Source organism: Entelurus aequoreus, linkage group LG06 (genome assembly GCF_033978785.1).
Source record: "Entelurus aequoreus isolate RoL-2023_Sb linkage group LG06, RoL_Eaeq_v1.1, whole genome shotgun sequence".
NCBI lineage: Eukaryota > Metazoa > Chordata > Actinopteri > Syngnathiformes > Syngnathidae > Entelurus > Entelurus aequoreus.
The window spans coordinates 59,106,524-59,134,191 of record NC_084736.1 but is presented as its reverse complement, the minus strand read 5'-3'; the positions used below and the strand labels follow the sequence as shown (position 1 = coordinate 59,134,191).

General features: G+C 40.8%; 1 protein-coding gene across 1 annotated transcript in view; it reads left to right on the top strand.

The window, feature by feature from the left end:
* The window catches only part of si:dkeyp-14d3.1 (transmembrane protein 132C), a 441,788-nt gene that overhangs the window by 344,000 nt on the left and 70,120 nt on the right, over positions 1–27,668 (top strand). The window contains exon 5 of the mRNA XM_062051096.1: positions 27,227–27,370. Within this exon, the coding sequence (XP_061907080.1) occupies positions 27,227–27,370 (144 nt within the window). The remainder of the gene's footprint in view (positions 1–27,226; positions 27,371–27,668) is intronic.

Here is a 27,668-nt window from a genome sequence, read left to right as displayed (position 1 = left end):
TCACCAACAACCTCCTCATTGCAGTTAATTCTGGACTTCTCTCCATTCTCATCCTCCTGTACCCGAGTGCAGACTTTGACACCATCTCTCATCCACCCCTTCTCCTCAACAGACTCTCATCCATTGGCATCATCAACACCCCCCTGGACTGGTTTCACTCTTACCTCACAGGCCGCACTCAGTTCATACAGCTCAAAGACCTTTAAATCCGATCATTCCCCAGTCACAACAGGTGTTCCACAAGGATCTGTCTTGGGCCCCCTTCTCTTCATCACTTACCTTCTCCCCCTTGGCCACATATTCCGTAAATTTAACATTCATCTTTGCTGATACGCTGATGACACCCAGCTCTAACCGTTCCACCAAGCCCAATGCCAAATTTCCACCCTCATCCCTTGAAATAAAATCCTGGTTCACCTCACGCTTCCTCAAATTAAACAATGATAACCTGATGGCTTCATCTGGCCAAGGTCTTCAGCTCTCACTGGATGGGTTCGCAGCCGAGTGTGAAGTGACTGGGATGAGAATCAGCACCTCCAAGTCCGAGTCCATGGTTCTCGCCCGGAAAAGGGTGGAATGCCATCTCTGGGTTGGGGAGGAGATCTTGCCCCAAGTGGAGGTGTTCAAGTACCTCGGAGTCTTGTTCATGAGTGAGGGAAGAGTGGATCGTGAGATCGACAGGCGGATCAGTGCGGCGTCTTCAGTAATGTGGACGCTGTATCGATCCGTTGTGGTGAAGAAGGAGCTGAGCCGGAAGGTAAAGCTCTCAATTTACCGGTCGATCTACATTCCCATCCTCACCTATGGTCATGAGCTTTGAGATATGACTGAAAGGACAAGATCACAGGTACAGGCGGCCGAAATGAGTTTCCTCCGTTGGGTAGCGGGGCTCTCCCTTAGAGATAGGGTGAGAAGCTCTGTCATCCGGGAGGAGCTCAAAGTAAAGCCGTTGTTCCTCCACATCGAGAGGAGCCAGATGAGGAGGTTCGGGCATCTGGTCAGGATGCCACCCGAACGCCTCCCTAGGGAGGTGTTTAGGGCACGTCCGATCGGTAAGAGGCCACGGGGAAGACCCAGGAAACGTTGGGGAGACTATGTCCCCCGGCTGGCCTGGGAACGCCTGGGGATCCCCTGGGAGGAGTTGGACGAAGTGGCTGGGGAGAGGAAAGTCTGGGCTTCCCTGCTTAGGCTGCTGCCCCCGCGACCCAACCTCGGATAAGCTGAAGAAGATGGACGGATGGATGGAAAACCGAAGTAATTCTCATAAGTACAAAATCCACACTTTCTAAAGTCAACGGTTTCTCCCTAATTATCGACAACTCCCCTGTGTTACCCTCCCCTCAGGTTAAGAGTCTGGGTGTCATCTTGGATAGGACACTGTCATTCCCATCTCACATTGATAACATCACTCGCTCTCCTTATTTCTATCTCCGCAGTATTAACCGGCTACACCTCTCTCATACTGTCCATGCTGCCTCCATCCTCGTTCACAGTCTGGTCACCTCCCCCATCGTGCAAAAACTTCAAAGGCTCCCAGTCAGGCAAAGAATCAACTACAAAATCCTTCTCGATACCTTTAAGGCCATCCACAACTTCACCCCTCCTCATTTGTCTGACCTTCTCCGCATTGTTACTCCAGCACCCTCCCTCAGATCCTCCCCAACCCGCCTCGTCACCGACGGGAGCAGAGCTTTCAGTCACTCTGCTCCCAAACTCTAGAACGTTCTCCCACCTGACATCCGCAATATTGACTCCCTTCATGCATTTAAGTCAAGACTCAAAACCCATCTGTTCAAAATTGCAAAACTGCCTCCACAACATCCTTTGTTTTTATCTTTATCTTTTAATTATTTTATCTGTATATTGTAAAGTGTCCTTGAGTTTTTTGAAAGGCGCTGATAATATATTATTATTATTATTGTTAGTGTTTAATTGTTTGACAGTGTATGTGTTTGACTTTAAAAAGTCATTCTTGTTTAATAAAATAAAATAAACAAACATTTATTTACCCGCACACCGACATCACCTCGGTCTCATTTCACATACCTTCGACAAAAGCTGGGGCGACGTGGCTCAGTTGGTAAAGCGACTATGCTCGCAATTTTAGGGTTCCAGGTTCGATTCCAGCTTCCACCATCCTAGTCACTGCCGTAGTGTCTTTGGGCAAGACACTTTACCCTTCCTCCCAGTGCCACCCACACTGGTTAAAGGCCTACTGAAATTATTTTTTTTTATTTAAACGGGGATAGCAGATCCATTCTATGTGTCATACTTGATCATTTCGCGATATTGCCTTTTTTTTGATGAAAGGATTTAGTATAGAACAACGACGATAAAGGTCGCAACTTTTGGTCGCTGATAAAAAACAGCCTTGCCCCTACCGGAAGTAGCGTGACGACACCGGAAGAAGGACTCCTCACATTTTACCATTGTTTACAATGCAGCGAGAGCGATTCGGACCGAGAAAGCGACGATTACCCCATTAATTTGAGCGAGGATGAAAGATTCGTGGATGAGGAAAGTGAGAGTGAAGGACTAGAGAGGCCGTGCAGGACATATCTTTTTTCGCTCTGACCGTAACTTAGGTACAAGCTGGCTCACTGGATTCCACACTTTCTCCTTTTTCTATTGTGGATCACGGATTTGTATTTCAAACCACCTCGGATACTATATCCTCTTGAAAATGAGAGTCGAGAACGCGAAATGGACATTCACAGTGACTTTTATCTCCACGACAATACATTGGCGAAGCTCTTTAGCTACTGAGCTAACGTGATAGCATCGGGCTCAAATGCAGATAGAAACAAAATAAATACATCCCTGACTGGAAGGATAGACAGAAGATCAACAATACTATTAAACCATGTACATGTAACTACACGGTTAATAATTCCCAGCCTGGCAAAGCTTAACAATGTTGTTGCTAACGACGCCATTGAAGCTAACTTAGCAACGGGACCTCACAGATATATGATAAAAACATTAGCTATCCACCTATGCCAGCCCTCATCTGCTCATCAACACCTGTGCTCACCTGCGTTCCAGCGATCGACGGAAGGACGAAGGACTTCACCCGATCATCCGTGCGGTTGGCGGCTAGCGTCGGCTAGCGCGTCTGCTATCCAAGTCAAAGTCCTCCTGGTTGTGTTGCTACAGCCAGCCGCTAATACACCGATCCCACCTATAACTTTCTTCTTTGCAGTCTCCATTGTTCATTAAACAAATTGCAAAAGATTCACCAACACAGATGTCCAGAATACTGTGGAATTTTGAGATGAAAACAGAGTTTTTTTGTATTGGATTCAATGGGGTACCAATACTTCCGGTTCAACGAATGACGTCACGCGCGTACGTCATCATATATAGACGTTTTCAACCGGAAGTTTAGCGGGAAATTTAAAATTGCACTTTATAAGTTAACCCGGCCGTATTGGCATGCGTTGCAATGTTAAGATTTCATCATTGATATATAAACTATCAGACTGCGTGGTCGGTAGTAGTGGGTTTCAGTAGGCCTTTAAATTTAGCTTAGATGTAAATAACGGGGTTCACTATGCAAAGCTCTTTGAGTCTCCTGAACAAAAAAAGCGCTTTATAAATATAATTCACTTTACTTTACAAAAGTAAAATATTAAACGTCATTAGAACAGTATATGAACGTTTTACTGTTTTTTACAGTACTATACAATAGTAAAGGAGACTATAAAGCAGTCGTTTTTCTTGTGGTCCTATCATGACATTTTGATTGTATTGAAACGATTAAATTGGAACGGAACATCATTATTAATATTCTTGCGTATGTGTCTCTGCTTCGTGCCTAGTTGATACATGATGACGAGGTTTTTATTGCTATAGTTCTAATCGCAGTAATTACAGCATAGAACACAGCTCTGTTGTGGCTTGTGCAGCCCTTTGAGATACTCATGATTTAGGGCTGTATAAGTAAACTTTGATTGATTGATTTTAGTTTTTAGCTGTTCTTTTTTGTTTTCCTCTGGTCACATGACAGCACTGCTAAATCATCTTTATCAAAAAGTAATAGTTGGCTTGTCTATATGAACACAACAGTTTTGGACATATGTTTATGTTTCAACGCAACTAAGCTACCTTGTCCTACGTCCTGTGTTGCTTCCACGTTTCTGCCACTTCAACCCTGGTCTGAGGGGCAGTTCCCTCACCTGCTCCTGATTGACAATCAAGATTCACACCTCTCCCTAGTTGTCAATCGCGAGGCTTCGTATGCCTGTTGTCGTCAGATCCAAAAAATACGGAGAAAATACTATTACTTGGTTGAATGAGAACATCCATGATGAATGATTGGTGTTCCTATGACGAGTCACAATTGGCTAAGGTTGGGGCCAAACATTACGGACTGGCCAATCAGAGACAACATCGAAACCAGGAAGCAAAATCATAACACTCATGTCACATGACGACGAGGGAGTCGGAGACAGAGGGACGCTTCCAGCTGACCCCTGCGGAATTCTCTCCCGCAGATTAGATTTTTTAATTTAGTGATGACGTTGATGCGCAGGAAACCCACAATACTGCGAGTCCTTGGCCATATTTAGACAAATATATGCCTTTAGAGAAAACAATGCCCAAAACCTTAGTTGTTAATAGTTTACTCTGTAAACCAAAACCATAACTGCTCTCTTCATCGAAGATGTGGAACACAAATGTAGGAACACACATTAAGGTGGCTTCATGAAAAGTTTTCCTGCACATAAACATGACCAACTGTTCCCAAACTACACACAAGTCTTTGTTTTTTTGTCAAGATATAGATATATGCTGTTTTTTTTTACTGTAGGTAGAGAACACGAATAACATTATAGGGGTGGGCCAAAGAAAAGGCAAACTATATAAAATACATAGAGTGGGGTGTGGGGGCCCCTAGAGGTAGTTGTAGGGTGTCCCGAGCTAAAGGACAGATAGTTAGTAGTAATAGTTGTACAGTTACATTAACATTGATATTATACATGTGGACCGGAGATAGAAATGTTGTTAAATAATCAGCAAACACATTACCTGTGTTTGCTGATTATTACTGCTGTATGTTTTCACCATGTTCAGCTTTTACCTGGCATTACCTTGCCTTGCTGTATTTAATCCGCGGCCCACTGCTTCAAACACGCTGGTGCTCCCTTGAATGTCAATAAAAAAAATGACTTTCAATGAATTTCTGGGTTATAGAGTTCACCTAAATATAAGCAGCACCCACCTAATTTTTGGATGAATTTTATTTTGTCCGCACAAGTCTACAGTATAAGTTGTAGGTGCCCGAATTCAAACGCTTGTGTTCATTCACAAATTTAACATAAGATAGTGTCTGTAACGTGGTATACCGTAGCCTACCGGATTTTATTCTTCTTCTTTTCGTGTCTTTGAAGCATGTGGTTATATGACAGTTTACCATTTCTTTACACAGTCTTTTGCATTGTCGTTGAACTCTGCGAGATCTTTTAAGCTGCACTGGTTGGGTAGCAGAGGACAGACAAGGCAGTGCTGCATCGTGTGGTCCTCTTCTGCGCATTCGCAGGTGGTTGGGCCGGTTTTTGTAGCCATAGCAGCTTTTGATTGCCCTGTTCCTGTTCTCAGGCGATTTAGTGTCTTCCACTGGACCTATGGTGTTTCTGACCCGGGGGGCAGGTCTTCAGAAGGGGAGATTCCCATGTCAATAGGAGGGGGGGGGTCTTTCTCTAGTCTTTGTGTCCATAGCTGGAGTCTGGTTTCTTCCCGAGATGTTGTTAGGGGCTGGACATTGCTGAGGAAGCTTCTCCTTGACTTCAGACGTTGGGCTGAGGGTTCACGTCCATAGAGGAGGTGGCGTTCATCACTGGTAGCTCTTGTGAACTCTACTCGGCTGGCAACTTCCCGTCTCACGTCTGCAGGGGCAATGCCAGTGAGGAGATGTAGGTTGTTCAGGTTGGTAGGCTTCAAGCAACCAGTGATCAAGTGGCAGGTGTTGTTCAGTGCTGGGTCGAGTTTCTTGGCATGGGTTGATCTCTCCCAGACAGGACATGCATACTCCGCCGAGGAATAGCACAGGGCCAAAGCAGTACATTTTAGTGCGTGTGCTGTGGCTCCCCATTTGGAATTTGTCAGTTTCCGTAAGATGTTGTTTCGGGAGCTGACATTCAGTTTGGTGTTTTTAAAGTGTTCCTTGAAGGAGAGGGTGCGGTCCAGTGTTACGCCAAGGTAGACAGGGTTGGTACAGTTCTCAAGAGGTGTTCCAGACCATTTGATGTTAAGAGGTCGGTTCGCATCCCGGTTCCTAAGATGGAACGAGCAGACTTGGGTCTTCGCAGGGTTTGCGTGTAGATGGTTTTGCTCGTAGTAGAGGAGTAGCTCATCTAGGGCTGAGGTGAGGTTTGCTTCTACCGCTTCAAACGTACTCTCTTGAGATGTTACACAGAGGTCGTCAGCGTAGATGAATCGTTCAGTGTTCTGGTCCATACCGGATAGCATAGTCCTTGTCTTCTTAGATTTCCATCTTTTTCAATAGTAAGGTCGACCGTCTTTGGTTTTGGGGCTGCGTCGTGTGCATTTTGCCTTCATGACGTGTGTGAGTCCATAACGCGCTAAATGGCTGACTTGAATATTTTTTCATTTTAATGTAAACGGTTTTATTGGCCAACAATGAAGAGGCTAAATTTATTGGCGGCATGTGAACCGAGAAAAAGTCCATAATAATCCAAAGCCTCAGCTTCTTCTTCTTCTGTCGTGTGTCTTTAGACTTTCAGCTCTGTTGAGGCGAGCCAGGTCAACGTGTCATCGTCCAGGTCAATCAGACCTTGTTCGCCATTCGGTGGCCGGTGTTTGGGGCAACTAGTGACTATGTGCTCTATTGTCTGGACTGGGTCCCCACAAGAGGACAGGGGAAACAAAGACTGCGTCTACGCGGCCTCCCCCACGAGTAGCTTACAGGTTCAAAAAGCCTACAAAAGCGAAACTAATGTCTTTACCACGTCTACAGACCGTAAAAAGCCTGGTTGGTTTAACGTTACTGCAGCTCAACGTTGAAGGCCTTACCACCGCTAAACTCAACGTCATCAAAGCCTCAGCATTGCACATAAAGCATAAAGCGCAAAGTTCAAAGTGTGGTAAAAAAGTAAGGGTTTAAACCAGAAATTACGGCACTGCTACAATGTGGGCAATGAAGAACAACTAAGCGCTAAAAACATACTGTTTTTTTCTGGACTATAGAGAGCACCGGCATATAAAACCACACCCACAAATTTTTGAAAAAAAATTAAATATATTTTTTTCAAATAAATTATCCGCACTGGACTATAAAGGCCTACTGAAACCCACTACTACCAACCACGCAGTCTGATAGTTTATATATCAATGATGAAATCTTAACATTGCAACACATGCCAATACGGCCGGGTTAACTTATAAAGTGCAATTTTAAAATTCCCGCCACACTTCCGGTTCACAAAAGCAACGGAAGTGGTTGGACCCCATCGGACCCGATAGAAAAGCCTCTTGTTTTCTTCGACAAAATTCCACAGTATTCTGGACATTTGTGTTGGTGAATCTTTTGCAATTTGTTTAATGAACAATGGAGACTGCAAAGAAGAACATTGTAGGTGGGATCGATCTGTGTCTTAGCGGCTAAGTACAATACTGTAATAACTGTGATATTTGCATTAGTGTACTGTGTCTTTAAGGGTTTGGGGAACGCGCATGCGCGAGTGAGTTGGCGGAGAACTTGAGTGTGAGTTTTGGCTAACAGCAGCTCGTGTATGTGTGTGCGTTACTTTTTGAACTATAACCAGTTACCGCTTGTTAATAAAGCGATTGAGCAGAGCATCCTCGTCTGTGTGACTCCTTCTCCACTGCGGGGCAACACAACAAGGACTACTTACCCTGAAAGCAGACGCCTAGCCGATGCTTGCCGCCAAACCCACGGATGAAGTCCTTCGTCGCGCCGTTGATCGCTGGAATACAGGTGAGCACGGCTGTTGATGGGAAGATGAGGGCTGGCTGGCGTAGGTGGAGCGCTAATGTTTTATCATAGTTCTGTGAGGTCCGGTTGCTAAGTTGCTAAATTAGCCTTAGCATCGTTAGCAACAGCATTTTTAAGCCTTACCAGGCTGAGAATTTTTAACCGTGTAGTTACATGTACATGGTTTAATAGTATTTTTGGTCTTCTGTCTATCCTTCCAGTCAGGGGTTTATTTATTTTGTTTCTATCTTCATTTGAGAACGACGCTATCACGTTAGCTCAGTAGCTAAGTGTGTCACCGATGTATTGTTTTGGAGATAAAAGTCACTTTAAATGTCCATTTCGCGTGCTCGACTCTCATTTTCAAGAGGATATAGTATCCGAGGTGGTTTAAAATACAAATCCGTGATCCACAATAGAAAAAGGAGAGAGTACATAGTTCTGTGAGGTCTGGTTGCTAAGTTGCTAAATTAGCCTTAGCGTCGTTAGCAACAGCATAGTTAAGCCTTACCAGGCTGAGAATTTTTAACCGTGTAGTTACATGTACATGGTTTAATAATATTGTTGGTCTTCTGTCTATCCTTCCAGTCAGGGGTTTATTTATTTTGTTTCTATCTTCATTTGAGAACGACGCTATCACGTTAGCTCAGTAGCTAAGTGTGTCACCGATGTATTGTTTTGGAGATAAAAGTCACTTTAAATGTCCATTTCGCGTGCTCGACTCTCATTTTCAAGAGGATATAGTATCCGAGGTGGTTTAAAATACAAATCCGTGATCCACAATAGAAAAAGGAGAGAGTACATAGTTCTGTGAGGTCCGGTTGCTACGTTGCTAAATTAGCCTTAGCGTCGTTAGCAACAGCATAGTTAAGCCTTACCAGGCTGAGAATTTTTAACCGTGTAGTTACATGTACATGGTTTAATAATATTGTTGGTCTTCTGTCTATCCTTCCAGTCAGGGGTTTATTTATTTTGTTTCTATCTTCATTTGAGAACGACGCTATCACATTAGCTCAGTAGCTAAGTGTGTCACCGATGTATTGTCGGGAGATAAAAGTCACTTTAAATGTCCATTTCGCGTGCTCGACTCTCATTTTCAAGAGGATAAGGTATCCGAGGTGGTTTAAAATACAAATCCGTGATCCACAATAGAAAAAGGAGAGTGTGGAATCCAATGAGCCAGCTTGTACCTAAGTTACGGTCAGAGCGAAACAAGATACGTCCATCACTGCCTCTCAAGTCCTTCACTGTAACGTTCCTCATCTACGAATCTTTCATCCTCGCTCAAATTAATGGGGTAATCGTCACTTTCTCGGTCCGAATCTCTCTCGCTCCATTGTAAACAATGGGGAATTGTGAGGAATACTAGCTCCTGTGACGTCACGCTACTTCCGGTACAGGCAAGGCTTTTTTTTATCAGCGAGCAAAAGTTGCGAACTTTATCGTCGATTTTCTCTACTAAATCCTTTCAGCAAAAATATGGCAATATCGCGAAATGATCAAGTATGACACATATAATGGATCTGCTATTCCCGTTTAAATTTAAAAAAATCATTTCAGTAGGCCATTAAGCCACAGACGTATACATGTGAAATTAGTTATTTACACAGAGGGATTTTGTAAATGTTTGACTTTCACCTGCACGTCGCTTGCCGTCTCTGCATCTTGGGGTTACGCCAACAGCAACCAATGTTAGCATATGGAAAATGTGGTGTTATTGGACTTTGGTATCGTTTCTGGGTTGATGAAAGGCTGAATCTATACAACATTCCACCGCTTCCACCTAAAATCATTCCTGTGCGGACAGGGCCCTAAACTATCATGCCACACACGTTATAAACTCCATCACCGCAGTGTTTGGCCAGTTGGTTCGTAGCAGCATCAGCCCGGATGGTCAGGTCAAAGGATGCATTACTGCAGACAAGAATCAGAAGCAGACCACGACACCGGAATGGGCAGCGTTGCTACTTCTCATGCTGCCTGTGTCACTCAGGCTGACACCATAAATCTCACTTATTTTCAGATCCAGCTGAGACACGGCAGAAATTACGGTGCAGAACACATTACCAGCCACGGCGGTGTGCTGAATGCTAACAAAGAGATCCTGGATAAAGCAGACAGGCAGTTCTCCCCAGATTATTGAACACAAAGAAACATCTCTGTAAGACGGTGAGGCATATTGCCCGGGAAGAATAGCACGAACAAGGAAGACAAATAAAATATTTTTTTCTGCCCTTCAATACTCCAAATCTATATAAAGTCATGTTTTCCAACAAACTGTACAGTTTACTTTAATAACCCAGTGCTTTTCAAATAGTGGGCTGGGCTTTCTCCCTGGGCTGCGATGAGGTCCAGGGGGATTCTACCGCAAACATTTTATTGAAGCTACAATGATACACAAGCCTTTGGTCAGGTGGCAACAGTACCTAAGTAACTAATTACTGTGTTGTCTAGGAAGTACAGCAAAATATACATAACCCTCAGATTTACCATTAATCATTAGTCAGGATTTCGACCTCTTCATGGCACAGAGACGGCCCTTCTTAAAGTTATAAATGACATCCGTCTAAATACAGACTGGCAAAACTTCAGTATTAATGCTTTTGGACCTCAGTGCTGCATTTGACACTGTCGACCACTCAATACTTTAGGACAGGTTGGAAAACTGGGTGGGGATCTCAGGCACAGTTTTAAGCTGGTTCAAGTCATATCTACAAGATAGGAACTGTTTTGTTTCCATTGGTGACTTTGTATCAGAGCCAATGGAATCCCCCAAGGTTCAATCTTGGGGCCGACTTTATTTAACATCTATATGCTCCCACCAGGACAAATCATGCAAAATAATAACATTGACCATCATTGCTATGCCGATGACACCCAAATGTATGTAGCACTATCACCAAATGACTATCGCCCCATAGATCTTCTGTGCCAGTGCATTGAGCAAGTCAAACACTGGATGTGCCAAAATTTCCTACAACTAAATGAAGATAAAACTGAGATAATTGTTTTTGGTGCTAAAAAAGAAAGGTTTGAAGTCATCCAAAACCTCAAATAAAGCCAGAAATCTTGGGGTTATTTTAGATTCTGATTTACATTTCGACAGTCACATCAAATCAGTAACAAAAACGGCCTACTATCACCTCAAAAATGTAACAAGACTTAGAGGGCTCATGTCAGCTCAAGACTTAGAAAAACTTGTACATTACCAGTAGGCTAGACTATTGTAATGGTCTCCTTGCAGGTCTTCCCAAAAAAACTGTCAGGCAGCTACAGCTTGTTCAGAACGCTGCTGCTAGAGTTCTAACAAAGACCAAAAAATGTGAGCACATTACACCAATTCTTAAATCCTTACATTGGCTCCCTGTACATCAGAGAATTGATTTCAAAATCCTCCTGCTCACATATAAATCCCTACATGGTCTAGGGCCAAAGTATATCACTGATATGCTCCCACTATATAAGCCCTCTAGATCACTAAGATCTTCTGAGACCAATCTGTTAGCGGTTCCCAGAGTAAACTCAAATCAAGGGAGAGCATCATTCAGTCACTATGCAACAAATAGCTGGAATAAACTTCCTGAAGATGTCAGACTTTCAGAATGACGCCAGCCTCTGTCACGTTTGGGTTGCATCTTTATGCGGGGTCGTTCTCCCAGGAATGCAGATGCACCACTCCGGACAAAGCGTTCAGGTAAAAACATGATTTATTCACAAAAATAACGCGAGTGCCGATCGCACTGGATGCTAAACTAACACTTAGCATAAACCAGTGGTTCTCAAACTTTTTTTGTCATCCCCCACTTTGGAAAAGGGGGAGTTTTCAAGCCCCACCTGCCCCCATTGCCCCAACAGAACGCTAATGCCAAGCTTAACATTTTCAAATTTATTGGACATCAAGTTGATGTTATAACATCAAGTTTTATACATTCAAACTCAATAACATAAAATAACATCAAGTTCAATAATAAATAAAATAACTGTGCAGCTGTGGTATAACTTGCATCAAGTTCAATATCAAATAAAATAACTTGCATCAAGTTCAATAATAAATAACACAAAAGTGTTATAGCTTGCATCAAGTTTAATAATAAATCAAAAAAAGTGTTATAACTTGCATCAAGTTCTATAATAAATCAAAAAAAGTGTTATAACTTGCATCAAGTTTAATAATACATCAAAAAAAGTGTTATAACTTGCATCAAGTTCAATAATAAATCAAAAAAAGTGTTATAACTTGCATCAAGTTCAATAATAAATCAAATAAAAGTGTTATAACTTGCATCAAGTTCAATAATAAATAAAATAACTTGCATCAAGTTCAATAATAAATAAAACAAAAGTGTTATAACTTGCATCAAGTTCAATAATAAATCAAAAAAAGTGTTATAACTTGCATCAAGTTCAATAATAAATCAAAAAAAGTGTTATAACTTGCATCAAGTTCAATAATAAATCAAATAACTTGCATCAAGTTCAATAATAAATCAAATAACTTGCATCAAGTTCAATGATAAATAAAAATAAAAGTGCCACTTTGCAATCTTTGCAAAAAAAAAAGGAGGAGCTAATGCATTTGGCAAGACAGGGCAAGTGAACATGAGTTTTACAGTACTCCAGCATTAGTGGCTGCAATGAGCCTGTTTTGCACTGCACAGCTTTTCAAATCGGGGTTGCAGGCTTGACACTGCCACTGTTAAAACCTCATTGAGTTCGGGGCTGAGCTGCCTTGACGCGAGTGTTTCCCGGTGAATGACACACAGTGTGTCCAATGCGCATTTGGCGCAACCCTCTTTATTAGAGCCTGCAGCCCGTTTCTTGACTTTGCCATGGTCTGTGCGCCATCAGAGCAAAAGCCCACACAGTTTTCCCATTTAAGTTTGTGTTCTTTGAGGAAACTGTCCATTATCTTGAACAGCTCATCAGCAGTGGCTCTATTTTTTATGTATTTCCAAAACAGCAAATCCTCGCACAGTGACTCGCCATTCACAAAGCTTCCGCTTAGCCCCGCCCCCATTAGTTATTGTTGCTATGTCTGTCAAACTTTCGCTCCTACCTAGAAATGTAAAGCCTACAGGAAAAATAAGTAATTTACATTTATTTATATAGCGGATTTCACAGACAGAATCACAAAGTGATTTACAGTGTATAGAAAATGAAAGCATAGTAAAAAAAATATTCTAAAAATATAATTAAAAAAAATAAAAATAAATTAAAGTGAAATTTCCTCCCGTTCCTCGCGCCCCACCTGTCATGTCTCTATTCCCCACCAGTGGGGCGCGCCCCACACTTTGAGAAACGCTGGCATAAACTATGGACGAGAAAAACGTACTAACTGTAGCATGAACAAACAAGACTTACGTAGCAAGGCATGAAGCAAACAACTAGAGACAAGGCAAAACTCACGTAACAGGTGCTTGTAGCAAATAATGACGCCAAGCTGACTGACCGGCAAAGGCAGGCTTAAATAATGCCTCTGATTAGTGCCCGGGTAGCAGGTGAGCGGCCGAACACTAATCAGAGACAGGTGGAAACAATAAGCAACCATGGCAACCAAAACAAACTCAGGAGGTGCACAAACAGGAACTAAAGGAATCCAAAACTAACAGAAAACACAAAAACATGATCCGGACCAAGGATCCTGACACCTTGCTTGTGTTTTTCTTTTTTTTTTGGAAAACTACTTGTATTTTAGCCGTCAGTGAAGAACAATCCATAAATTAGCTGCACCGTTTTTATAAGCCGCAGGAAAGAAGTATGGGCTTATAGTCCGGAATTTGCAGTACTCAAAAACTCAAATTATAATTACAAACAGCCCGCAGTGCATGCTGGGAAGTTAAAAAAAACATGAAAAAAATAGGATTGTGGTGACAACAGCTGCCTAGCTGATGTCCATTGTGACATTTCTAATCGGGCCCAGAGTTCCTGGCAGGGCCCCTGTCTACCAAACCACTTGTGTCACAACGTGGTTTTTCGCAGCTTACTGCGCGGTTCGTTCTCCCGGGATGCAGTAGGACGACTCAGAACAGGACTTGCAGGTAGGAACATGATTTAATCTTGATCATACTTGCCAACCCTCCCGTTTTTAGCGGGAGAATCCCGGTATTCAGCGCCCCTCCCGGCAGAGATTTTCTCCCGACAAACTCCCGGTATTCAGCCGGAGCTGGAGGCCACGCCCCCTCCAGCTCAATGCGGACCTGAGACTGAGTGGGGACAGCCTGTTCTCACGTCCGCTTTCCCACAATATAAACAGCTTGCCTAACGAATTCAAACGAATGGAAACAAGAATTTCAGTTCATCCAGGACAGTTCGAAGGGGAAGGTGTATGTTGCCTGTAAATATGTAGAACAGACTTCTCCATTGAACACGGTGGCCGAAATGATATACTCATCATGAACGGAGAAGTTAAACAGGACAATACTGCCATCTAATGGATAGCCACCGGAACACTGAAATTCAAGTATTTCTTTTATGTAAATAAAATAAATAAATATTCTAGCTATATATATATATATATATATATATATATATATATATATATATATATATATATATATATATATATATATATATATATATATATCTAGAATTCACTGAAAGTCAAGTATTTCATATATATATATATATATATATATATATATATATATATATATATATATATATATATATATATATATATATATATATATATATTAAATACTCGAGTTGGTGAATTCTAGCTGTAAATAATCACGCCCCCAACCACGCCCCTCTCCCCCAACAACACCCCCCCAGACCGATATTTGAGGTCTCAAGGTTGGCAAGTATGATCTTGATAAATCATCCAATTTGCCTATCGCACGCGGAAGCTAAGGCAAAAACTTAGCGCAGGAAACAAGGAACTATGGACATGGAACCTCACGAAACTGTGGCATGAAATAAACAAGACTTACGTAGACAAGGCGTGAAGCGAACAATGACGGCAGCCCGACTGACCGGCAAAGGCAGGCTTAAATAATGCCTCTGATTAGTGCTCGGGCAGCAGGTGAGCGGGCGAACATCAATCAGAGGCAGGTGGAAACAATAAGCAACCATGGCAACCAAAACAAACAGGGGTGCACAAAAAACAGGAACTAATTGAGTCCAAAACTAACAGAACATAACAAAAACATGATCCGGACCGCGGATCATGACAACTTGTTGGAATACAATATTGGTGGAGGCAAGCGGTAGCAAATGGATGGATGGATGGAGCTGAAACCCTACAGCCTGCTGATTGGACAACGAATAATCTTTACTCCCCTCCAACAATGGAAGTGTAATAAGGAAACTACAAAAGCCATCATTAAAAACAAAGTGCAGTGGAGCCACATTAGAGTCTACCATCCTGAACCTGTGTGAAATGGTTTGAATTTCCCCATTTCTACCTCTCTAATCATAATAAAAATCAGGCAACTGCATTTTACCTACTTTCACAGGGCCGTGTTTCATTGCGTCCTCATTCAGAGAGAGCGGACTGAGAAAAGCAGCCGATTTGCATCACTGGTCCCCATTTTGCAGTTAATTGTGCTGCCTTTGTCTTAGTGTGTGGCCTATTGATGCGTGGCTATGGGATCCCACTGAGGCTTATTAGTGCCGGGCTCTAACCTACTCAGTGACCTTGTGGTTATAGTGTCCTGCCTGAGATCGGTAGGTTGTGAGTTCAAACCCCGGCCGAGGTATACCAGAGACTATAAAACTGGGACCCATTGCCTCCCTACTTGGCGCTCAGCATCAAGGGTTGTGAACAAGGGGATGGGTCAAATGCAGAGGACAAATTTCACCACCAATCATTGGTACTTTCACTTTAACTCTCAGCCTGCTGGGTCATCTACAGTTGTAGTAATGTTACATTAGCCTCTGCTTTCGCCCCTTCTCGAAACCATTTACAAAATGTATTTATAATAGACTGGAAATCCCAGCGAACGCAGAATTAATTAACAGAAATACTCCGTTTTGAGGGGAAGTTAATCATGGGAGCGTGCAAACACAGACATGTTATAAATTAGGAAATGCTTTACGCCAGGGGTGTCAAACTCATTTTAGATCGGGGGCCACATGAAGAAAAATCTACTCCCGAGTGGGCCGGACTGGTGAAATAACGGCACGATAACCTAAAAATAAAGACAACTTCAGATTGTTTACTTCAGGGGTGTCCAAACTTTTTCCACTGAGGGCCGCACACTGAAAAATCAAAGCAAGCGGAGGCCATTTTGATATTTTTTATATTAAAAACCAATACAATATTTGTATAAAAAAGATACATTTAGGCCTCCACTCAGACTTGATCCCAGGGACCCCAAAAGGTTTTGGTCAAAAAAAATATTACAAATGTGTCATTATTTAGTATTATTATTATTATTATTATTATTATTATTCAAGGTTTAAATCTGTAGATCAACATTAGGTCTATCTGTCAATATAACGCTTTTAAAGATTTAAGTTGTATGCCATTTTTGTCAAGGAAAACCGTATTTTTTTTTATGGAAAAAAACACAAAATATGCAATATTTTCCCCCAATAAAATTTTAAAGTGGAATATTTTAGATTATATAATAATTGGAGTCTTAAAAAGGTCAATAACTCATAACAACATTGATTTTAATTCATTATTTTTTTGAGCAATGACACTTAAAAAAAAAAAAGTCCCACTAAAATTATTGGGGATCCAAAAGGGTACTGCTCAGTAAAGTTTAAAAAAATAAATCCTACATTTTTTTAAACGTTTACCACAATAGTCTCAAGATCAACTTCAGATCCATCCGTCAATTATAAGTTTTATTGTTGTTTATGTTTTTTGTTTGTTCGTTTTAGGCCCTTCTTTAAAAAACTTAGTTTTTTGAATGGCAACCAAAAAATATGCAACATTTTCCCCCCAAAATATCTCAAAGTGGAATATTTAATGTGAAGTAAATGGAGCCTTGAATAGGTCAATAATTCATAATGACATTGATTTTGATTCATTATTATTTTTTAAAGAAACAAACAGCCTGCATGGCAGCTTTGTGTTATTAGAGTAAATAATGCAACATTTTCTTGTTACATTTCACCTGTGTGCTCTTTTATACCACTTTTTATGTTTTTAATTTTTTTTTCATCGTATTTTTAGAATGTGCCGTGGGGCCGTTAAAAAATTACCTGCGGGCTGCAAATGGCCCCCGGGCCGCACTTTGGACACCCCTGGTTTACTGTGTTTAAAAATAGAAGAATCACATTATGAAAATGTACAAATCCTAATGTTGTTGGGGATTTTTTGCGGTTGATAGTATTATACCTTTATTTGTCGTTATTTATACTTTCTGAATAAATGACGTGATAATGTTCATCAGTCAACTCATTGGTGTTCATTTTCAATCTATCAAGGTACAAAAATAATATCAAAATCAAATTACAGGATGTAGTTTGCTCATTTTCCTCGACTGGTGCACTAACATCATTGTGGTTAATTTTTTTTTTTACATATGTAGCATCATCTACAAAGATACCAAATAATTGCTATTGCGACATCAAGTGGGCACATTTAGAACAGCAGTTTCTTTCGTTCAAAAATTTGGGCTCATTTTTATACTTAGCAAACTCATCCCACGGGCAAGATAAAAACCTGTTTATTTGGGACTCTTGCTTTACACAGTTTTTAGGGGGTCAATCAATCAATCAATCAATGAAGTGAAGTGAAGTGAATTATATTTATATAGCGCTTTTCTCTTGTGACTCAAAGCGCTTTTTTACATAGTGAAACCCAATATCTAAGTTACATTCAAACCAGTGTGGGTGGCACTGGTACAGTGGTTCTTAACCTTGTTGGAGGTACCGAACCCCACCAGTTTCATATGCGCATTCACCGAACCCTTCTTTAGTGAAAAATTAAATGTTTTTTTTTTTCAAATTCAAGAAAAAGTAATATGTTTTTTTACTGGTGCACAAAATGACCCGTGCATGAACATCACTTCAAAGAACAAAACCAACACAGTGCATGAACTCACAACAAATTACACACCTTACACACATTACCATGAATTGATTCACGTGGACCCCGACTTAAACAAGTTGAAGAACTTATTCGGGTGTTACCATTTAGTGGTCAATTGTAAGGAATATGTACTAACTGTACTGTTTCATATAGTGTATTCTCTTCCTTTGCAGTCTACTAGTAAAAGTTTCAATCGATCAATCAAAAAACCTGCAAATCAGATGGAAAATTAGAGGGAACATTGTTTGGGGGTATCCATAATACGCCGATAGGGAGAAGTTTTTATTTACACGATAAGTCGGATGTGTCTTTACCTCCGTGGCGGAGGCTCCGCCGAACCCCTAGGGTTCGATCGAAACCAGGTTAAGAACCACTGCACTGGGAGCAGGTGGGTAAAGTGTCTTGCCCAAGGACACAACGGCAGTGACTAGGATGGCGGAAGCGGGGATCGAACCTGGAACCCTCAGGTTTCTGGCACGGCCACTCTACCAACCAAAGTCTATTTATATAGACCTAAATCACGAGTGTCTCAAAGGGCTGCACAAGCCACAACGGGTCACCCTGGTACAATGAGGATGCTTAAAGGCCTACTGAAATGAAATGTTTTTATTTAAACGGGGATAGCAGATCCATTCTACGTGCCATACTTGATCATTTCGCGATATTGCCATATTTTTGCTGAAAGGATTTAGTAGAGAACAACGACGATAAAGTTTGCAACTTTTGGTCGCTGATTAAAAAAAGCCTTGCCTGTACCGGAAGTAGCGTGACGTCACAGGAGGAAGGACTCCTCACATTTCCCCATTGTTTACAATGGAGCGAGAGAGATTCGGACCGAGAAAGCGACGATTACCCCATTAATTTGAGCGAGGATGAAAGATTTGTGGATGAGGAAAGTAAGAGTGAAGGACTACAGTGCAGTGCAGGACGTATCTTTTTTCGCTCTGACCGTAACTTAGGTACAAGGGTTCATTGGATTCCACACTCTCTCCTTTTTCTATTGTGGATCACGGATTTGTATTTCAAACCACCTCGGATACTATATCCTCTTGAAAATGAGAGTCGAGAACGCGAAATGGACATTCACAGTGACTTTTAGCTACGGAGCTAACGTGATAACATCGGGCTCAAATGCAGATAGAAACAAAAGAAATAAACCCCTGACTGGAAGGATAGACAGAAGATCAACAATACTATTAAACCATGGACATGTAACTACACGGTTAATAATTTCCAGCTTGGCGAAGCTTAACAATGCTGTTGCTAACGACGCCGTTGAAGCTAACTTAGCTACGGGACGGCGGCGGCGGCGGGCGTTGTAGCTTTCGATGACACCCCGGCCGCCATCAGAGTCGGCAAGAAACATATATTTCCCCAAAGTTACGTACGTGACATGCACATAGCGACACTCGCGTACGGGCAAGTGATCAAATGTTTGGAAGCCAAAGCTGTACTCACGGTAGCGCGTCTGCTATCCAACTCAAAGTCCTCCTGGTTGTGTTGCTGTAGTCCGCCGCTAATACACCGATCCCACCTACAGCTTTCTTCTTTGCCGTCTCCATTGTTCATTAAACAAATTGCAAAAGATTCACCAACACAGATGTCCAGAATACTGTGGAATTCTGGGATGAAAACAGAGTGTTTTGTATAGGATTCAATGGGTCCGAATACTTCCGTACCAACCATTGACGTCACGCGCATACGTCATCATACATAGACGTTTTCAACCGGAAGTTTAGCGGGAAATTTAAAATTGCACTTTATAAGTTAACCCGGCCGTATTGGCATGTGTTGCAATGTTAAGATTTCATCATTGATATATAAACTATCAGACTGCGTGGTCGGTAGTAGTGGGTTTCAGTAGGCCTTTAAACGTGTCGTATGCAGTGGGCTCCAAATTATCTTTTTATACCAAAAAATATAAAAACACTGCCAACGGCTGGCATACTTATGTTGCCAATAGTAGTTGAAGAGAACATATTTAGCAAAAACATACTGCGTGGGTTCCCTCCAGGTAATCCAGCTTCCTCACACTTCCAAAGACATGCACCTGGGGATAGGTTGATTGGCAACACTAAAATTGGCCCTAGTGTGTGAATGTGAGTGTGAATGTTGTCTGTCTATCTGTGTTGGCCTTGCGATGAGGTGGCGACTTGTCCAGGGTGTACCCCGCCTTCCGCCCGATTGTAGCTGAGATAGGCTCCAGCGCCCCCCGCGACCCCGAAGGGAATAAGCGGTAGAAAATGGATGGATGGATGTCTATAATTGTCAAAATTAGTATCAAAACTCTCAAATGTACAACTCAAATTCTTGATCGGATCAATCAATCAAAGTTTAGTTATATAGCCCTTAATCACAAGTGCCTCAAATGATTGGTTTTCATATTTATCACGCCTGATCACTCGCAGAGTTTTTAATTTTCTTTCTTCCGCATGGTTAAACCGGCAAGTGGGTGCATTGGAATGATTGGGGCTCGTTCGGAACCACAATGCCCTAAACAGGACAGTGTTCGTGACATATTTGCAAATCACCCCGAGCGTTATTGTTACCTCGCACAAAGAATAAAATATGTCTAAATAAAAAAACACAAAAAAATATATAGTTGTCTTCAGTATTGGCGCGTCTTTGTAAAGTAATAGAAATCACTCAGCCGAAGCATCTTGAAAACATTCTTTCTTAAGAGACTTTTTCCCCTTTGTACATTTATCTAACATAAGTAGACTGTTGGCAAAGTACTTCAACGTCTGCCACTATTGTGCTTTGGGGAATTGCAGAGCAATCCACATAATTGAGAAGTAATTTCTCCAGGACTGAATCGATGATCAGTGGGTGACTGCAGGGAGCAAATGATACCTCAAACATGTCTTAATAAGCCCTCATTATCTTCTGTGACAACCCTGGTGTGTGCAGGTGTGATTAAAGGTTAAGGTCTGTGTTATCAGTATTATAGCGTTATAAGAACTAACTGTACCATTTGTGCTTTTTAGACATCCCAATTAAAACTGATAGGCTCAGTATTTTTTTCTTATTTCCGTCATCTTTTTGTCATAATGTACACTACCGTTCCAAAGTTTGGGGTCACATTGAAATGTCCTTATTTTTGAAGGAAAAGCACTGTACTTTTCAATGAAGATAACTTTAAACTAGTCTTAACTTTAAAGAATTACACTCTATACATTGCTAATGTGGTAAATGACTATTCTAGCTGCAAATGTCTGGTTTTTGGTGCAATATCTACATAGGTGTATAGAGGCCCATTTCCAGCAACTATCACTCCAGTGTTCTAATGGTACAATGTGTTTGCTCATTGGCTCAGAAGGCTAATTGATGATTAGAAAACCCTTGTGCAATCATGTTCACACATCTGAAAACAGTTTAGCTCGTTACAGAAGCTACAAAACTGACCTTCCTTTGAGCAGATTGAGTTTCTGGAGCATCACATTTGTGGGGTCAATTAAACACTCAAAATGGCCAGAAAAAGAGAACTTTCATCTGAAACTCGACAGTCTATTCTTGTTCTTAGAAATGAAGGCTATTCCACAAAATTGTTTGGGTGACCCCAAACTTTTGAACGGTAGTGTATATACAGCTCTTGCAAACTAAGTGGACTACTTCCAGTCTTATTTGCAGCGGTGGTCGCATTATTTAAAAGGGTCATGTTATGATTTATTTTCTACATTTAAAACCCTTCCTTGTGGTCTACAAAACATGACTTTTGTCATGAAATCCTGCAGATCTCTAGACCCCATCTTTCATTAGAGCCAAAAGAAAAAAATAATAATTTAGTGAGCTACCACTAGCAAAATGTTCCATGGTTTAGGTACGATACAGCCTAGTGCGGGGGTCAGCAACCCGTGGCTCTAGAGCCACATGCGGCTCTTTAGCGGCGCCCTGGTGGCTCTCTGGAGCTTTTTCAGAAATGTATGGAAATGGAAAAAAAAATGGGGTGAAAAACGTTTTTTTGTTTTAATATGGTTTCTGTAGGACAAACAGTACACAAATCTTCCTAATTGTTAGAAAGCCCACTGTTTAATATGTTTGTGCTTCACTGATGAGAGTATTTGGTGAGCGCCGTTTTGTCCTACTAATTGCAGCGGCCCTTGAACTCACTGTTGTGTGGACTGTGACTCAACAGTTTACATGTACAACTTTCTCCGACACTGCCACAGAAAAACGTGTTTTATGCCACTCCTTCCTTGTCTCATTTTGTCCACCAAACGTTTTATACTGTGCGTGAATGCACACAGGTGAGCTTTGTTGATGTTATTGACTTGTGTGGAGGGCTAATCAGGAATATTTGGTCACTGCATGACTGCAAGGTAATCCACGCTAACATGCTATTTAGTAGAGATGTCCGATAATGGCTTTTTTGCCGATATCCGATATTCCGATATTGGTCTTAACTCTTAATTACCGATACCGATATCAACCGATACTGATATATAAAGTTGTGGAATTAACACATTATTATGCCTAATTTTGTTGTGATGCCCCGCTGGATGAATTAAACAATGTAGCAAGGTTTTCCAAAATAAGAGAACAACTTCAACTCAAGTTATGAAAAAAAGTGCCAACATGGCACTGCCATATTTATTATTTAAGTCACAAAGTGCATTATTTTTTTTTAACATACCTCAAAACAGCAGCTTGGAATTTGGGACATGCTCTCCCTGAGAGAGCATTAGGAGGTTGAGGTTGGCGGGGTTGGGGTGGGGTGGGGGTGGGGGGTGTAGGTAGTAGCAAGGGTGTATATTGTAGCGTCCTGGAAGAGTTTGCGCTGAAAGGGATTCTGGGTATTTGTTCTGTTGTGTTTATGTTGTGCTTACGTTGCGGATGTTCTCCCGAAATGTGGTTGTCATTCTTGTTTGGTGTGGGTTCACAGTGTGTCGCATATTTGTAACAGTGTTAAAGTTGTTTATACGGCTACCCTCAGTGTGACCTGTATGGCTGTTGACCAAGTATGCTTACATTCACTTGTGTGTGTGTCAAAAGCCGTAGGTATTATGTGATTGGGCCGGCACGCAAAGGCAGTGCCTTCAAGGGTTATTGGCGCTCTGTATTTTTTCCTACGTCCGTGTACACAGCGGCGTTATAAAAAGTCATAAATTTTACTTTTTGAAACCGATACCTATAATTTTGAAACCGATACCGATCATTTCTGATATTACATTTTAAAGCATTTATCGGCCGATAATATCGGCAGTCCGATATTATCGGACATCCCTACTATTTAGGTATGTACATATTGCATCATTATGCCTCGTTTGTAGGTATATTTGAGCTCATGTAATTTCCTTTACTTATGTCCTCTGTGTATTTGGTTTATTTTTGTTTCATGACACATTATCTGCATGTACTATTGGCTACATTTCTGACAGTTTTTTTGTGCGCCATGTTGTTCCAGACCACAGCAAACGTTACCCAGCTTGCAAAGATTGTAATAAATCAATTAGAAGAATACGGCCTGCCGTTTCCTTTAACTTGGACACACACATCTATACCTTTGGCCATTCTAAGACAGTCATTTCCAGGAGTTATCGCACCCTCTGAGAAGTTTTACTAATGTTTTCCAATGTTGTAAAAATGTTTGGAATAAATATTACATTTCAACATGTCTGTCAACGAAGATTTGTGTCAGCCTGCGACACACAGTCATTTTGATAGTAGGCTAATATAGCTAATTAGCCACTTACATGATGTGTTGCCATTTTTATAACACTTATATAAGTCTTACGACCCCTGTCATAGTGCAAGTACTACCTTAGTCACAATATACAGTCCACCTCAGTGCTTGTAACATTGCCACAGGGACAAGACAAAGACATTGCCAGGCCCTCGTGGCTTATAGAAGATGGATGCTTTAGGGTATTAGTTTGCCTGGAAGCGGGATGCTTTATTACTTAGAGGACCAATGAGAAAGGAGGCCAGAGTACTCCACAGATGTGGTACACACTTTTAAATCCTCAAAGTAGCACAACGCGAGACGTGTCCTTGCAGGGTTTTTTTTTCCACCAGACAATCACATCATCAACAATGTGGTCTACAATAATTTATGTGTGGGGAAAGCCATATTAGGTACGGTAGAGTAATTTAATTCGATTATGCATAAAAACTGCATTACTGTAACTATGCATGCTGTGCAACAAACAGTTTAGCTTCTATCATGTAAAACATGTTTCACTGAATTCAAGCAAAGATTCACTATCAAAATGTCAAATAATAAGAGTAATAGTCCTTTAGCACACTTTGAACAACCTGCAGATAGGTTGCTCTAATATGACACTAATTTGCCACAGTAAACACAAAACAATCACAATATTGTTGGCTAGTGGTTAGTGTTAGGAAGTGCAGTAGCCCCTCAGAACTGAACCGCAACCTTTTCAAGGTCGCACCTTCATTTGGTTCGGTCTAGTAACTGCAATAATGAGTAAGGTGACTGTGTAATAATACTTAACGTTGATGAGCACTGTTTTCTGCGCCAATATTTTTTAGTCGGTTCAATCATCAATCAATGTTTATTTATATATAGCCCTAAATCACAAGTGTCTCAAAGGGCTGCACAAGCCACAACGAGGGTTAAGGGGGAGGAGTATATTTATAGCTAGAATTCACTGAAATTCAAGTATATATATATATATATATATATATATATATATATATATATATATATATATATATATATATATATATATATATATATATATATATATATATATATATACCGTAATTTCCGGACTATAAGCCGCACCTGACTATAAGCCGCACCAGCTAAATTTAAGGGAAAATACAGATTGCTCCATATACAAGCCGCACCCGACTATAAGCCGCAGGGTTTTGATGTGTAATTACCGTAGTATATAGGGGTTCCTGCTACCACGGAGGGGATTGTCGGGACAGAGATGACTGTTTGGGAATGCAAAGCGTCCCATTTATTAACAGTAAATCTTTCAATCATTCAATCAAACTTTCACATCTTTGACATGGCAAACAGCATTCGTGCAGAGTACAAATAATACAACGGTGCAAAGTAATACAAAGTGCTCGCCTGTACGTTATCAAAATAACCAGCCTACCGGTATATGAAAAGTCAGTCTTTAATCATTGTGTCATCGTCTTCCTCCTGCGTACTAAAACCACCGAAATCCTCTTCGTCGGTGTCGGAGAAGAACAGGCCGTAAATAAGCCGCACCCTTGTATAAGCCGCAGGGACCAGAACGAGGGGAAAAAGTAGCGGCTTATAGTCCGGAAATTACGGTATATATGTGTGTATATATATATATATATATATATATATATATATATATATATATATATATATATATATATATATATATATATATATATATATATATATATATATATATATATATATATATATATATAAATAAAATAAATAATTGACTTTCAGTGAATTCTAGCTATATATATATGTATTTTATTATATATATATATATATATATATATATATATATATACATATATATATATATATATATATATATATATATATATATATATATATATATATATATATATATATATATATATATATATATATATATATATATATGTATATATATATATATATATATATATATATATATATATATATATATATATATATATAAATAAAATAAATACATTGAATTTCAGTGTTCATTTATTTACACATATACACACACAACACTCCTCTACTCATTGTTGCATTTGAAAGTGCAGTAGCACAGCCTTTGAAGGAGCATAGGTATGGGCAGCATCTGTGAAATTTAATTTGCAGGAAAGGAGTGAGTTTAGGGTTGAATTGTCCACCCTCGTTCTATTCTCTGTCACTCGTCGTCACCATGACTGCCTCTCCTTCGTTCTTCTGCTTCGTCTCCTTCTTGTTGTGTGTGCAGCTGTGCACTCTCCAAAAGCCGTAGATTTAAAACGTGACTGGGCCGGCACACTGTTTATATGAAGGAAAAGCGGACGTGACGACAGGCTGTCCTCACTCAGGTCCGCACGGACCTGGAGGGGGCGTGCCTTAAGTCCGGCTGGAAATCGGGAGAAATTCGGGAGAATTTGTGAGTCTCCCGGAAAATTCGGGAGGGTTGGCAAGTATGACGTCGACCCAAACCCCTTCCCTTTTTAAGGTTACCCTTAGTGGCATACTTGGTTTCTAAGGATGGAGACAGTGGAAGAAAAAACAACTAGGAATGAAAATGAACAAAAGAAGGCGAGTGCAAGACATGGAACTTATCTTGTAAATGATTAAAATGCATAGCAGCATAGTGCATAACAAGGAAGTGCAAATGAAAATGAACTGAATGAACAATATGAACAATTATATGACCCCTTTAATGCGCCCTATAATCCGGAGCACCTTTTGTATGAAATCGGCAGTGCGCCTTATAATCCGGTGCGCCCTATGGTCCGGAAAATACGGTCCTTCTTCTACTGGACTAAATAGGCCGTTGATTAGTTTGAGCCCTGCTGCCACCTAACTGGAAGCTTGTATATCGTTCAAGCATGAATAAAGAAGATGTCAGGTTCAAACACTGATGACATCTATTAAACAAGACAAGAGGCAAAGAATTAAACAGAGACAGAATTCAATTTGGACGCAATATTGAGGAGAGTCGTCTGTACACTGTACCCTTACAGTATCTCAGCACGCTCTGCCAAAAGATTGCATGCCGCCTTCTTTTATTTTGGACCCTCCCCGATCACATGGCCACCGCTGTTTCCAAAGGACAAAGGTCGCAAAAAGTTCACAGAAAAGGTCAGTTCAAAAAGAGTTCGTAAAATAGTAAAAAAGAGGTCCATAAAATAGTTCAAAAAGAGTTCGTAAAACACTTCAAAAAGAGGTCGTCTGGAAATTGGGCAGATCCTGTCATCTCTCTGCTTTGAAGTCCTTGGGTTAGAACCATATCTTTCTGTTGATTACCATACATGAAAGAACATAGGAACACCTTCATCTTGCTTTCCCCCCCCCCCTACACAGTGGAGTTTTACGAGCCTTACTCTTGGTAGGTTTCAAAGACAGCTTTTGTTTTCTTGCCTGGAACTCATTTCAACACAAAGTTGTTTGTGATAACTTACAAACAATTATTCTAACAGAAACCAATACTAAAAATCTCCTTAATGATGGTTGGGTTTGTATTTAACTGTCTCAGCAGCAAATTCCTCATCACTAATTAATAAACTGCACGTTTAACCACCAATCCCACCAGAAAAATCTAAGCTCTACGAGTGCTCTTCTACTTAATACTGTGATGATTATGTTGTCTTTCCCTTCACAGGATTCGGAGATTTTGAACACAGCAGTTCTGACCGGGAAGACGGTAGCGGTCCCTGTGAAGGTGGTAACCATCGGAATAGACGCTTCAGTAACCGACGTCTCTGACGCAGTGATGTGTCGCTCCACAGACGAAGACGCAGTCAAGGTTGGTATGCATCATCTTTTTCATTATGACATATAACCTTAATACTAATATAAAAGTGTTATAAGACGTTTTTTCCCCCGACATGGTGCTGCAAATACTGTATAATTTATACATCTGAGTTAGAACATTATGTTTTGATTTATGGAGCATTAAAGTTTCCTAGTGTCATTTTTTTTTTTTTTAATTGTATCAATGGTGTAGTGGAGCTATACTTTGTATAACTAAATTGAAGCAGTAGTAATTCACTCATTTCGCTGGGGGAACGGAGCCGAAAAGTGGCAGATCAACTGGTCTTGAA